This window comes from Primulina tabacum, chromosome 6 (assembly GCF_025594145.1).
Source record: "Primulina tabacum isolate GXHZ01 chromosome 6, ASM2559414v2, whole genome shotgun sequence".
Taxonomy (NCBI): domain Eukaryota; kingdom Viridiplantae; phylum Streptophyta; class Magnoliopsida; order Lamiales; family Gesneriaceae; genus Primulina; species Primulina tabacum.
In genome coordinates, this window is record NC_134555.1 from 6,934,269 (window position 1) to 6,948,066 (window position 13,798).

At 31.9% G+C, this 13,798-nt stretch overlaps 1 protein-coding gene across 1 annotated transcript; it reads left to right on the top strand.

The window, feature by feature from the left end:
- The first annotated feature begins 1,619 nt into the window (after nucleotides 1–1,619).
- LOC142549047 (ras-related protein RABB1c-like) lies at nucleotides 1,620–4,065 on the top strand. The gene is made up of 6 exons (XM_075657787.1): nucleotides 1,620–1,895; nucleotides 2,469–2,608; nucleotides 2,813–2,895; nucleotides 2,972–3,176; nucleotides 3,275–3,343; nucleotides 3,741–4,065. The coding sequence occupies exons 1-6, from the start codon at nucleotides 1,850–1,852 to the stop codon at nucleotides 3,831–3,833; spliced, it is 636 nt and encodes a 211-aa protein (XP_075513902.1). The 5' UTR covers nucleotides 1,620–1,849; the 3' UTR covers nucleotides 3,834–4,065.
- Nucleotides 4,066–13,798: the final 9,733 nt, after the last annotated feature.

Consider the following 13,798-nt stretch of genomic DNA (forward strand, 5'->3'; position numbering starts at 1 on the left):
TTGGGAAATGTTCTATTAGGCTAGGTGTCAATACGGATTGGTCCGGCGTGTTTAGGTTGGAAAGATCAAAGAACCAATGGTATTATAAAAAAATTCTCAATCCAAACCTGACTCGAACTCTTGGGATTGGTCGGGTGTGTTTAGGTTGGAAAGAATTAAGGGTATTATAAATAAATTTCAATCCAAACTCGAGTCGAACTCGAACCAATCTGATCCACCGTCAACCAGATTTGATTATTATTATTTTATTATTATTTAAAAAACTAATAAGATAAAATTATAAAAATTTAAAATATATCATCATAAAAAAATTTATTTTAATTTAAACACATGATAATAAATTTTTTTTTTATCTAAATATGATTTTTATGTATCATTTGTTTAAATATTTAAATTTATGATTAATTAATCGAAAAATAATAAGTGTAGAAAATTCAAATATTTCATAAAATAAATATTACATATTTAAAATTTTTAAATTTATGATATTAATAATGTAAGATATTCAAACATAAAAAAGTAAGTTAATTAATTTAAACACTAATTCTCGGTTTTTTTTAATTTTTTGAACTGGTTAAACCTTGAAACAATATATGAATAAAAATTAAATAAAATTTAAAGCTTTTTATAAATCTTAGTTTACAAATTTCAATTACACCTTAGTTGCAATTTGAAGATGGATTTGAAATCCATGAATATTTATTATAATTTTATTGGAAAAAGTCTATTGTGAAATAGTCTCACGAATCTTTATCTGTGAGACGGGTCAATCCTATCGATATTCACAAAAACAAGTAATACTTTTAGCATAAAAAGTAATATTTTTTCATGGATGACCCAAATAAGATATATGTCTCACAATATACTACCCGTGAGATCGTCTCACACAAATTTTTTCTATTTTATTGTTAACAATTAAATAATAGATCAAATCTTAAATTCATATCAAGATAAAAAATAATAATCTTCAATATATATATTAATTATTTATATATTAATTAAACAAAGTAGAGTTGATTTTAAATGACAACATTATTGTGTGAATTTGAAATTCATTATAATTATTATGAAATACTATATAAATATGAAACTACAGAAAAAAACAACAACTACTAACGACGGTTTTGAATTCCGTCGTTGAAAATTAGCGATGATTTTTTTAAAAATCGTCGCTAATTTTGTGACGATTTTGAAAAGAACGCCGTCGCTAGTTAGCGCTGATTTTTTATTCAAACCCCCTCTTGATTGAAACCGTATCATAAGTAAAACTCTTTGTATAAAAAATAATATTTTTCATGCGTGATCAAATATGAGATACGTCTCATAAAATTAGCTTGTAAACCTGTTTTACAAAAAAATTTGTGTTTCATAAAATTTTGAACAAAATGATTCGATATAAATCATCTGAAAAAAATTAGGTTTACATCTTTTATATAAATCCACAAAATAATTAATATATTTAAGTAATGAATTTTATTAAATTTGCATATCAAAAAATCAAATTAGTCAAAACTGAAAGATCAAATTTATTGAAATTAAATTTTATAAATTTATCACCTGTTTTTTTCATCCATTCAAATCGGACTCTATATATATATGTTTTTATATTGCAAAAAGAGAAAGAACGGCTGAATTGTAGGAAAGAGACTTAATTCCCTTCATATTTGTCAACCGTCGTCGTATTTGATCGTTGCAGCACTTTCCTCTCTAATTTTTTGAAATTTGCTGCGATTCTTCCTGAAAATCGAAGATCCATTCACTTAATCGATCTTCGATTGTTTCTCCGGTCCGGCTATTTATATTCCTAACGGGAATTCTGCAGGAATTTTGAGTTTGATTCGGAGAGACGATGTCGTACGCTTATCTCTTCAAGTACATTATAATCGGAGATACCGGTAAATTCTTATTTTTCTCAAAGCTTGCTAATCATTAACGATTTGTTGGTTATATATCCATGTTAAAAATCACTTTTTTTTTTTTTTGCATTGTCTGTGTTGTTTTCATTGCTTGTTTTTTATTTATAATTTGTTGAATTGAGGTATTATTTGTTGCACCTTATTAAGGTGTTTCCTCATTTTCTAGCATTTAAGTTACCGATAATTACATTGTGATTTTGTTTTATACGATTCATATCTTTTCTTGCACAAGAAGTAATAGGAAATTCATCTTAATTTGATATCTGAGATGAAAAGTTTGATATGTTTTAAGATTCGTTTTTTAATTTAATATTCTCCATGAAGTTTATGCTATTTAGCACCATGACTATGGTTGGATCCAGTCTCTCTAGAAGTTCACATTGTAAGAGATATGGTCATAGTCTGCCGTGGGAGCTTGGAGAACATCATGGCTTTTAGACAGCATTGTTGGGAGTTGTTTGATATGCAAGAGATAGAGGCAATTGACCTTATGTATTCAACTCTAGGATAAGTAAAGAATACGTAAAACTCATAATGTGAGTATATTTGCAGGTGTGGGGAAATCCTGCCTTCTTCTGCAGTTCACCGACAAGCGATTTCAACCAGTGCATGATTTAACCATTGGTGTTGAATTCGGGGCTAGGATGATCACAATTGACAACAAGCCCATCAAGTTGCAGATTTGGGACACGGTTTGTCTTAATGTTCTTGTGCCTTTTTCTTGTATGAGTTATGGCTTTACAATCTGAAATTCTAGAACAAGCCTTCATTTGCCTGTAGCTGTTTAAAGTGTCACATTTGGATTAAGCCAAATACATCATCGATTTATCATGTAACAATTTTTTTTCTTAATTTAGTGGATACAAATGATCTCTATTAATCATAGTTTATATCAGGCTGGTCAAGAATCATTCAGGTCTATTACAAGATCTTACTACAGAGGTGCTGCTGGGGCATTGCTAGTTTATGACATCACAAGGTAGAGATTTCAATGACCGTGTGAACTTGGAAATAATTTGTGTTCTGATTAGACAATCTGATATTTAATTCTTCAGGAGGGAGACTTTCAACCACCTTGCCAGTTGGTTGGAGGATGCAAGGCAGCACGCAAATGCAAACATGAGCATAATGCTAATTGGAAACAAGTGTGATCTGGCTCACAGAAGAGCAGTAAGCACAGAAGAAGGGGAGCAGTTTGCGAAGGAGCATGGCTTGATTTTCATGGAGGCTTCTGCAAAGACAGCTCAGAATGTTGAAGAGGTAACGGATTTTTCAAATATAAATACCCCTTGCTGTGACTTGGGTTTAATTGCATCCACATTTGCACGAAGTCTCTTACTATCAGTTTCTTTTTTTAGGCATTTATAAAGACCGCCTCAACAATCTACAGGAAAATTCAGGATGGAGCTTTTGATGTATCCAATGAGGTAAGATATGATTTGATTCTTGTGATCGTAATGTGGAGTTTTTGTAATAAGATCTGTTTATTAGTGAATTTACTTTGTGGACAAATAAAATTATCTCTTAGTGGTGGAAGATAAAATAAATTTTGTTGCATGTTCGGAAATACATGAAACACTCTAGCTGGAAACTCTCCCTCTTATATATTTATCCACCATTCCACTGATAAAACAAAGTTATGAGATGAGGAAAGGGCAAAAAATGATACGCCGCTAGGGTGGAGAACAAGAGATGTCAACTATTTATATAATTAGGAATACGATATACTACACCTCTATAAAATAATGTATATAGAGTGCGAAGGATGAATTGCGTTGTAGAAATATAGACAACGTAACCAACTTTAATTTCTTTCTTGTATAGTCAAATGGAATCAAAGTTGGATATGGAGGTGTATCCGGACCTTCAGCAGGAAGAGATGGTGCTACTTCTCAAGCAGGTGCTTGCTGTAGCTGAAAATTGATCTTGATTGCTCGCTCTGGTGCGAAGCATCAAGCCTACACTTACATAATTACCGTTTTCGTGAACCAGAAATACATACAAAACAGAGAGAAATTGAAAGTGTTTTCTGTTTTTTTTATAAAAAAAATTGTATGTCTTCACCACTCCAAGTTTATGTTTCATCTTTTTTAAGTTTCCAGAAAAGTTACTTTTTGTGAGAGTAAATGAATAAATTGATTGAAGTACACATTTGTGGATTGGTTTCTAACTGTACGTTCCATTCATGTTAACATAAAATATGTAATATTATTTCATAAATCGAGTCGAGTTGGAGATTCGTTTGACAAAATTAATTCCTGATAAGGTCTCATGTGAGTTTTTGTGTTAATTCAAATGTTTGAGGTATGATTTTAATTTACGGAGGTATTTCTAAACTATTTAGCCAAAAATATGTTTTCCTTTGATTTTTATGTTTCCTATTCGATGTTAAGAAAGAACTATATTTTAAAATGTTAAAATATTTAAAAGAAAATAACATTTTTTTCTTGTAATTTGCACAATTTTTATTTATTATCGCGTTATATATCAAATCACAATTTTAATCTACTATCTTTATTTTTTTTCAATTTTAATATTTTTTCATCCGAAAGCTGATTTGGCATCTGACATATTAGTATGTTTAGTATAAACTCAGTATTTTTGGACACCACATCAGCATTCAGATGAAAAATGATTAAAATCAGAAGACAAAAATGTTGTTAGTATAATAATCAAAAATAAAAAATATATAAATCAAAAATATAATTTCTTCAATATTTATTTCTTGTTGGAATTTTAAATAACTCAGCAAACCAGTATATCTATATAAACGAAATAAAAAATATCTAAAAATATATTTGTGGAAAAAAATCTAGTTTTTTGTCTTATGCAATATCAAAGGTCATGATTTCTATATTGAAATAGAGCAAAATAGGATAGAATTAATTTTGGAATTAAATAAGAATAGAAATGAAACAATAGTTCTATTTTATTTCAATTGTTGATAGCAAAAAAATATATGAAAATAGAATAGAATAAAATATTTAATAATCAAATATTTTTATCACACTCAAATAGGAACATAAGTTTAAAATTTTTATGTTATTATATCTTGTATATATTATTTATTTATCAGCTATTGATTATACATATAAATAACATTCAATCCTTGAATATCTATCCTGCATGAACACTCCAACGCTCCGTTTGGTAGGATTGATTAAATGTTGATACATTGTGTATCCCATATTTGACTCGATATAAAGTGGATTGACTATCAGTATCATATATTATTGTACTGTTTGTGTGGGAAAAGCGGTCCACCACTTTGCCAACTATTAAATCAATCCCACTCAAGTACAAAAGAAAATTGTTGGAAAAATACAAAATTGTCCCTGCATTAAATCAACCATATTTGACAATTGTTAAACATATCTTCTGATTCACAATCTCATTGCCGACAGAAAAATTTTTTATGCAACCCACATCTAAAACAGAAGCTCTGAAATGGAATGAATGAAGGCAAAAAACAATATCGGAGAACATATATGAAGACTCATCCACCTGTTTCGTAGGTGAAATTTCGAAAGTTAAATTTCGAAGATTGTCGTTTGTTATATGCTTAGCATGAAGAAATCCATTCCGAATATTTTCGGAATTTGTTCTGAAAATTGTTTTACATACGATAATGTATATGTCATAAACTTTTGTTGGATTTACGCATCTCGTTAGATCTGCTGGTGCAGGAGAGCTCAGTAACTTCAAGGTACGTATTAGCAGTTTATTTTTTTGAACCTTCCCTCTAGAATATATTAATTTATTGAACTTATATGAACGTAATATTTTCTTTTCTGACTTTATTGAAGAACCTTTAAATATCTCATATTTGTGAGCTGAAATATTTGTCCCTCATACTTTCTGATATTTTCTTGTTATGTGACATGGCTTTTTTGGTTATGAAATCCCAATGATGCAGATATATTGTCCAAGTAACATGATTTTCTTGTTGTAATGTAGAAAATTATACTGATGTACTAGAGTTCAAATTTTTATTAACCAATTTTGTTGCAGATTAAGATTTTTTTAAAAAAAAATTCTCGTTTTCGAAGTAATTTTGGGAATGGATAGTAGACGTCATTATGCTATATTGTTTGTGCTGCTGCAACACATGATGATTCGTACATTTTTTATGGTATGTCTGTTAATACGACATCGTACGAGATTATTCGGAAGACGACGAAGTCAAGTACGTAGAACATCATCTTCCTACACCATGACTCAAAGAATGACTGCACAAATAAACCATTTGCATAGGATTATCGAAATTGGAGATGTTCAATTTGTTGTGAATTTGAGGATGAATTGAAATGCATTTGCCCATTTATGTTACTTGCTAACTCATGTCGGGGGGCTGGGAATTCTAGATATGTTAGGATTGAAGAAAAAGTGACTATGTTTTTGTCTATCTTGGCACATCATAAGAAGAATCGAATAATTGGTCATGATTATGTACGAAGCGGTCAAACAATCAGCGCTCATTTCCATGAAGTTCTAGGCTCGGTCCTCAAGTTACATACTATACTGCTTGTGAAGCCTTCTGCAATCGATGATACCTGCACCGACGAGACATGGAAGTGGTTCAAGGTAATACTTACATATTATTAAATATATTATTTTTTGGAAATGTCAGAAGAGAAGGAGGATATGTCAAGCATAATGATGTGCAATACTGACATTGACATATAATTGTTTTATGCGAAATCTTTTTTTGCAGGGTGCATTGGATGGTACCTATGTAAACGTTCATGTACCAATTTCTGAAAAGAAAAAGTATAGAACTAAAAAAGGAACCATTGCCGTTAATGTCTTGGGTGTGTGCAACTGAGATATGAACTTCATTTACGCACTATGTGGGTGGGAAGGATCGGCCGCAGATGCAAGAGTTCTTCGTGATGCATTAACTCGGGAGGATGGACTGAAAGTTCAAAGAGGTTAAAATATTTGTTTTAATATTGTGGTATCAGTTCAATATGTTGTATTCATGTTATCATGAATTAAAATCAATATTACATATTGAAAATAATATATGACTTTAATTGTAGGTTGTTATTACTTGTGTGACAACGATACGCAAACGTACATGGATTTTTGACCCCATATAGACGAGTACCATACCATAGGGATGCTTGGGGAAATCGCACATGTGTCCCACATAATTTTAAAGAGCTCTTCAATTGGAGACACAGCAAAGCGAGAAACGTGATAGAAAGAGCTTTTCGTTTGCTTAAAAAAAGATGGGCTATCATGCGAAGTCCTTCTTTCTACCCATTGAAAACTCAGAATAGAATCATTATGGCTTGCATTTTGCTACACAATTTCATTCGATCTCAGATGCCGGACAATCTTGTCGAGGACATGGAAGATAACACACTAAACCCACCTTCCGAGACAGATGATGATTTCGTTGACAATTTCAATTCCTCAAATGCGTGGGATATGTGGAGAGATAACTTTGCGATGTCGATGTGCCACAACTAATAAAAAATTGTTTCTGTTTTTGTATTGTGTTTGTAAACTTACTTTCGTTTGCAATTAATATACCGATGGTGTTTGCTTATGTTTGGAACTGTGGATGCACAAATGTTGTGTAGCAAGTATTTTATATGAAATTGGAGATATTTTATACTAAATTTGTTGTTAAGATGTGTTCTTTTGTATACCCTACAGAACTCATCTTTTTGCATATAACTCTTGTTTTTTTAATTTTCCAGGAATACGTCAAAGGAATATCTGAAGCGATGGATAGCTTAGCAACAAACGAGAGCATTAATTGCCAAGGTAAAAAGGCGGATAAGTCGCGTCATTGTTGGACAACACCTAAGGAAGAGATGCTAATTGTAGCTTTGAAAGATGTAATAAGCAAAGGATATAAAAGTGAAAATTGATTTCGTAACGGATACTTACCTTTATTGGAATCGGCCATGAAAAGTGCGTTTTCGGATACTAATATACGCGGCCATCCACATATAACTTCCAAAATTCACGTGTGGAAGAAAAACTACAGTTCTTTTTCGTCTATGTTAGTGAAAAGTGGAATTGGCTGGAATCAGACGGAAAACATACTTGATGCTACAAATGAGGCGTGGTAAGCACAATTGAAGGTAGTTTGTTTCCGTCAAATTGTTTACATTCGCTTTTTTTAGAGTTATGTGATGTCCTTGCAAAAACATATTGTAGGTGGACAATAGTGTACGTGTTATGCGATACAAGCTGTGGCCATACTATGAAGACTGATGTGAAATTTTTGGTAATGATAGGGAAACAGGTAGCCGAGCGGAGAGTTTTTCAGCTACTGTCCATGGTGTGTTAAATTTGACAGAAAAAGTACCTAATGATGTCGAAATTGACATGGAAGATATATATCGCCCCATGGAAGGAGATTGAGAATCAATGTCTGTAAATCATACATCGCCATCCAACCCAAGTGTAGGTAGCAAGGTGAAGTCAAAGAAACGGAAAAAAATAATTGAAGGAGACGATAAAATTGTTGTTGCAATCAACAACTTAGCAGATATCACGAAAGAGACAATGACAAACCTCATAAAAGAAATGGCTGCTGAAAAGAAATTAGCTGAATCACAGATAACAAATGCTATGGACAGCGTGCTGGACATATTACAAACCATTACAGAGTTAACTTCTGATGAGGAAGTCTGTGTTGCGGAGATATTGGTGGATAACCCGAACAAAATAAGTCTGTTCTTGAAGCTCGATCATGACGGTAGGCTTAGCTTAAGCAAAATGTTGTTGAATCCGTAAGTCTTTTTGGTATGTGTTTTGAATTTTTTGATGGGATAACATTTTGGTATGGCGTCGAATACGACTAGGCTGGGTTTGCTCATTTTGTTTGATTTCAGTGTGTGACTTGTGTACAAGTTAAGTGTGTTTGGTTAGTTACTATCGTACCTTGATGTTGGTGGAAGTTCTATTGAAAGTGCCTTATATGTGTACGTATACTATCTGTGACGTGGTAATGGATTTTGAATATGTTCTATTACTTTTTTTAGTATGTTGCCATACTAATATCACATATGCTCAATCTACATGAAATTGGGACAATAATATTGGTCCCTTGGTTGCAAACCTATATGTATTTTTGGTCTGATTATGTTTAGAATTCACATGACCCGTAAGTATATTAGATCACCAAATATTCTGTGTAAATTTTTCTTGTGCGATTACAACAGCTTTCAAACACAGACACTGGAAACATGAATCAGAAATTCATAGTTACAAAGCAAACTGACGAAGTGGCTCTTACTGAACACTTTGCTACATTTTCATACGCCAAATCTTAGTATCCGGAATGAATATCAAGTCTCAAGGCAATATAAAATATTTTTCGATATACTTATTATGAATACGTAAAATGGGAATTGGTTAGGTTATTAAATACCCACTTACAAATAAAAGAAACAAGTTAAAACATGTTGTGAAAGAATATAAATTACCGAAATAGTGCTCAACTTCAGATGCTTGACATAATAAAACGGAATGTATTAGTTGGGAACAACTATTTATACAAACATAGACAATATTAAATAGAACTAGGATGCATTTCAGTACGTAGCATGACACCAAAACCAAAACACATTAAAATAAACTAAACGCAGTGTCATGTTTCCTTTCTCTGCATATAACCAAAGGACTTCATGACTGGGAAACCAAAACTAGTACAATACACCGAATAAACCTTAGGACACCACTAGAAAAATGTAGCAAAATGGTAGAAGCCAAACAACGAAAGCAACTGCAACAAAAAACTGCAGCAACCAACACATCCAATAAAACGAACTACACTAATGAGATCTGTAGATAAAGTCTCATTGTGCATCTTTCTCGTCGTTGGAGCTATCAAGTACTATAAACGGAGTTGTGTCATTCCTGATCACAAGCCGCTTTGAAGAGTTAGCTGCGGGATTATTGACACAACGTTTTTTTGAGGTGTTTATAGGCAGCTTCATTATTTTATTGTAGTCATCCATCCACATGCAATGTGTATTCTCCTTCTGTGTCATGGACTTCAACTCAACATTTGGACTTTTGTTTGCAGCAGATTGTGTCTTCTTCTGGTCAGAAACAACTATCTCTTTTTGCATCTCATGTTCGTCATCTGAGAGGGTAACAACTTCGACTTTGTACTTTGTTGTTACACTTTCCTCGGAAGTTGCTTTGTATGTCACTGACATTGTGTGCCTGTTGAAAATAACTTTCAAAAACTAAGAGCACTCACTGGACTTGAATCGTAAAAAGAAAGGAACATGGTATTTAAGGATTGGAAAAGTAAACTAACCATTAAATATATTTACCAACCCAACTATAAATGCAGGTCATTCCAAAGGGAAAATGCATAATAATGATGTGATATACCAATATAGGTCAACACCTAGTGTAATCATGAAAACTCATGATGACAAAATCCAAAAAAAAAGAAGAAGCAAAAACGTGTTGGAACAAGTACAAATAATATATTCTCAATTCAATAGTAAAACATACCAAAATATGAGGACATTATATATTACACTTTGAACAGTGTCTACCACCTTGGTTAAACTTCAAATAATAGAGAAATTCAGTGTACAAGTTTCTACATACAATAGGAAGAAATATAAACATTGTGACACTATCATTTGTTGTTGGTTTTATTGTTATGCACTGCAAATGAAAAGAAACTAAGAAGTAATAAAATATTTAATTATTGAGGAACATACCTTACTGTTGATTGTTTCCTGTACATATAAACATTGATGCACTATTATTCGATGTTAGTTTGATAGTCACATAAGTTGGATGAATGCATGAAGCACACAAATTTAATGAACAATCAGTAACAGATTGAATAAAACACTTGCACACAATGCATTAATAAATAAGTTACGGAAAATACATGGCAAATGGGGTTCAACGATGCAGTGTTTCAATTTTATAAGCATACATAGACAACATATATCACATTCTAATGACAAGGATTATCATGATTAGAAAGAGGAGACAGATCAACTCGCAAAGGAATCCAAAACAGCAACAAGCTTGTTCACGTCCATAAGATGTGCTCTTCATGGTCTCACTGGTAACTCTTGTGTTGCAGAGGACATGGCACATACTGTTTCGTCATATTTATTCGTAGAATACGGATGACCTTGGTTTGAAGGAGAATCATATGGGCTAGAGGATGAATTAATTGTGTTGTTCGTACAACACCTTCTATTACTACTATAACATGAATGATCATTAAAAGCAGTTGAGTTGCTTTCGTTGTTAAACGATTGTTCAGCGGTGAATGTTGCATTTCTGGAATGGTACTCATTGTACCAGAAGAATCTCTTCCGATGTTTTAGTCCCACGGGACATATGTAGTATTGTTGACCAGGATGGGATGAGTAGTTACCAGCTATCCTTAAAACCATGGCCCCGTTCCCACACTCACATTGTGGTGGCATCTTCAATTCCATGATACATACGCAACAACAAAGAATGGTGTTTGACATTGTAAGTCTTCATAAATTAGAAACCGAGTAGTTCAATTGTTGTCTTACAGCAATATCATAAACATTGATAAATGAGAATCATCTAAAAATTTAAGTTATGTTAAGTAAAACTTTACAGGTAAAATATAATTTCTGTCAAGAAAACTTCTCCAACCACATTTAACTACTGCATAAACATCAAAATCAAAATGCATATACATTAAACAATTATTATTGTTTAATATTAAAGTTTTGACATTGTATTTTAAGAAAAGTACACTGATAAGACTTATGTAGATGACATCTTACTCACAAAATTCCTTATTTATCTTCAGATGTGTTCTTTAAATGGGTTTGCACGACAAGTCGACAAGTTCGAAATGAAGCTTTCAGTTGTTCTGTATACAAATAGTAGTAATTAATATTATTACTGCAATAAAATGGTTTCCAGATTAAAAAAAGTCATAACATCCACTTTTCTCAAAACAAATTTAACTATTGTATCAACATGGAAGGAGATTATAGTCAACCACTATAATATTTAAATTAATTTTTAGGGTATAAAATTTTGTGCCGAACTAAAAATAGGGAAATTTATGCAGATCAAAGCTTACTCAGAAAAACATATTTCCTAACTTCCAATATTTTCTTCAACCGGGTTTGCACGACAGCTTCCGAACAAATTTATAATTTTATCTCTGTAAAAAAATATTAAATCAGAAGTTTGTAACAAACAAGTTACTTACAACTAGGGGTGAGCATTCGGTCGGTTCGGTTATCGATCGAATCAGTCATAACCGAACCGAACCGAAATATTTATCCATAACCGAACCGACCGAATTAATTTTCATAACCGATGAAAATCGAGCCGAATTAAAATCGGGTAACCGAATTAACCGAGTAGTTTTAAAAAAAATTTGTGATTTAACTTTAATTATATATGTAATTTTTCTTGAACACTACAGTCTACACAAATGCATAAAAATATAAAATCACACACATCACAAATATATAAGTTTTGTTTGAATACAATTAATACATGTTTTTTTATAAAATAATATAACATGAGCGGGCATCGTCTCGACCGGTGACGAGAGATGGGTGGCGGCTGATGAAGTCAAGAGTGAATAATAGAGAAGTGAGAACGAGAAAATCAAGATGTTTAGAATTAGATTAAAATTAGAGTTGATTTTAAAATTAAAAATTTAAATATATATAAAAATTGATAAATAATAAAAATTTATTATATCGGTTAATTCGTTTAACCGATTTCAAAATTTTGAAAACCGCAACTGAACCGAATTAACCGATATAACCGAATTTTTTTAATTTGAAAACCGAATTTCCGAAATAACCGAACTGAATTTTCGAATTGGCTCGGTTCGGTCGGTTAATTCGGTTTAACCGAAATTTTGCTCACCCCTACTTACAACAACCATCCATCTCCCACAGATTGCAACCGGCCATCTTCAGATCTATAAGTTGTGTGGTCTGTGTAAAATTGAAAAAAAAATAAATTTGCATTATTTGCATATGTGAAAATACTCGTACGCAAGAAGAATCGCAAGCCCTCGTTTAATAGTGCTTGATGCTTTCACCCTTCATTTCCTTTGAAGCACTGTAGAAGAAGAAAAAACGTCGTCGACCACATCTTCAAGGGAAGACTTGCAAAAAGATATTTTCTAGCCTCTGTCCAGAAGAATATGGTATTTAATTTTGTCAAATTCGATTGTGGAATATGGATTGAGTATTGAAGGGTATTGTGGGAATTAGATTGAGGTACTGGAGGGCATTTTGGTCAAACAAAAAATTATCCAACTAAGAAAAAATTATATCACACATGAAATAATTAATCACACGATATTACACATCATTCCTTATCAACTACATATCAATCAAATTATTAATCATTTACTTATCTCATCACACATACCAAACGGAGCCCAAATGTTTGAATCATGTCAAACATCTCATCTCATCTCATCTCATCAACTATTGAATAAATATTACAGGATAAGATAGATATTATCTATTCAAATTTAAATGATCATAATAGGATTAGATAACCCTTATCAATTTAAACTTGAACAAAACTGGAAGGATTGGATAAGTACCTTTATATAATCATTAGTCTCTGGAACCATCTAGAGTTTTCTTTGTTAATTGACATAGTAGGACAAGTAATTATTTAATTACCAAACTAGTAAACTCTAAGTTTAATTATTCATTAATTAAATAATTGTAGTTGCATCATAATCCCAATAAATTATCCAATATTGCCGATGTCACAAGAATAAAAATCTCGTTATTATGAAGCAAAGTGAAAATTTCAAATAAAAAATGTTCTATTGATTCATTTTTTACAGCTCATTCACTAAATCAACCAATTGCACTCTCATGCAAAACTAGCAGTCA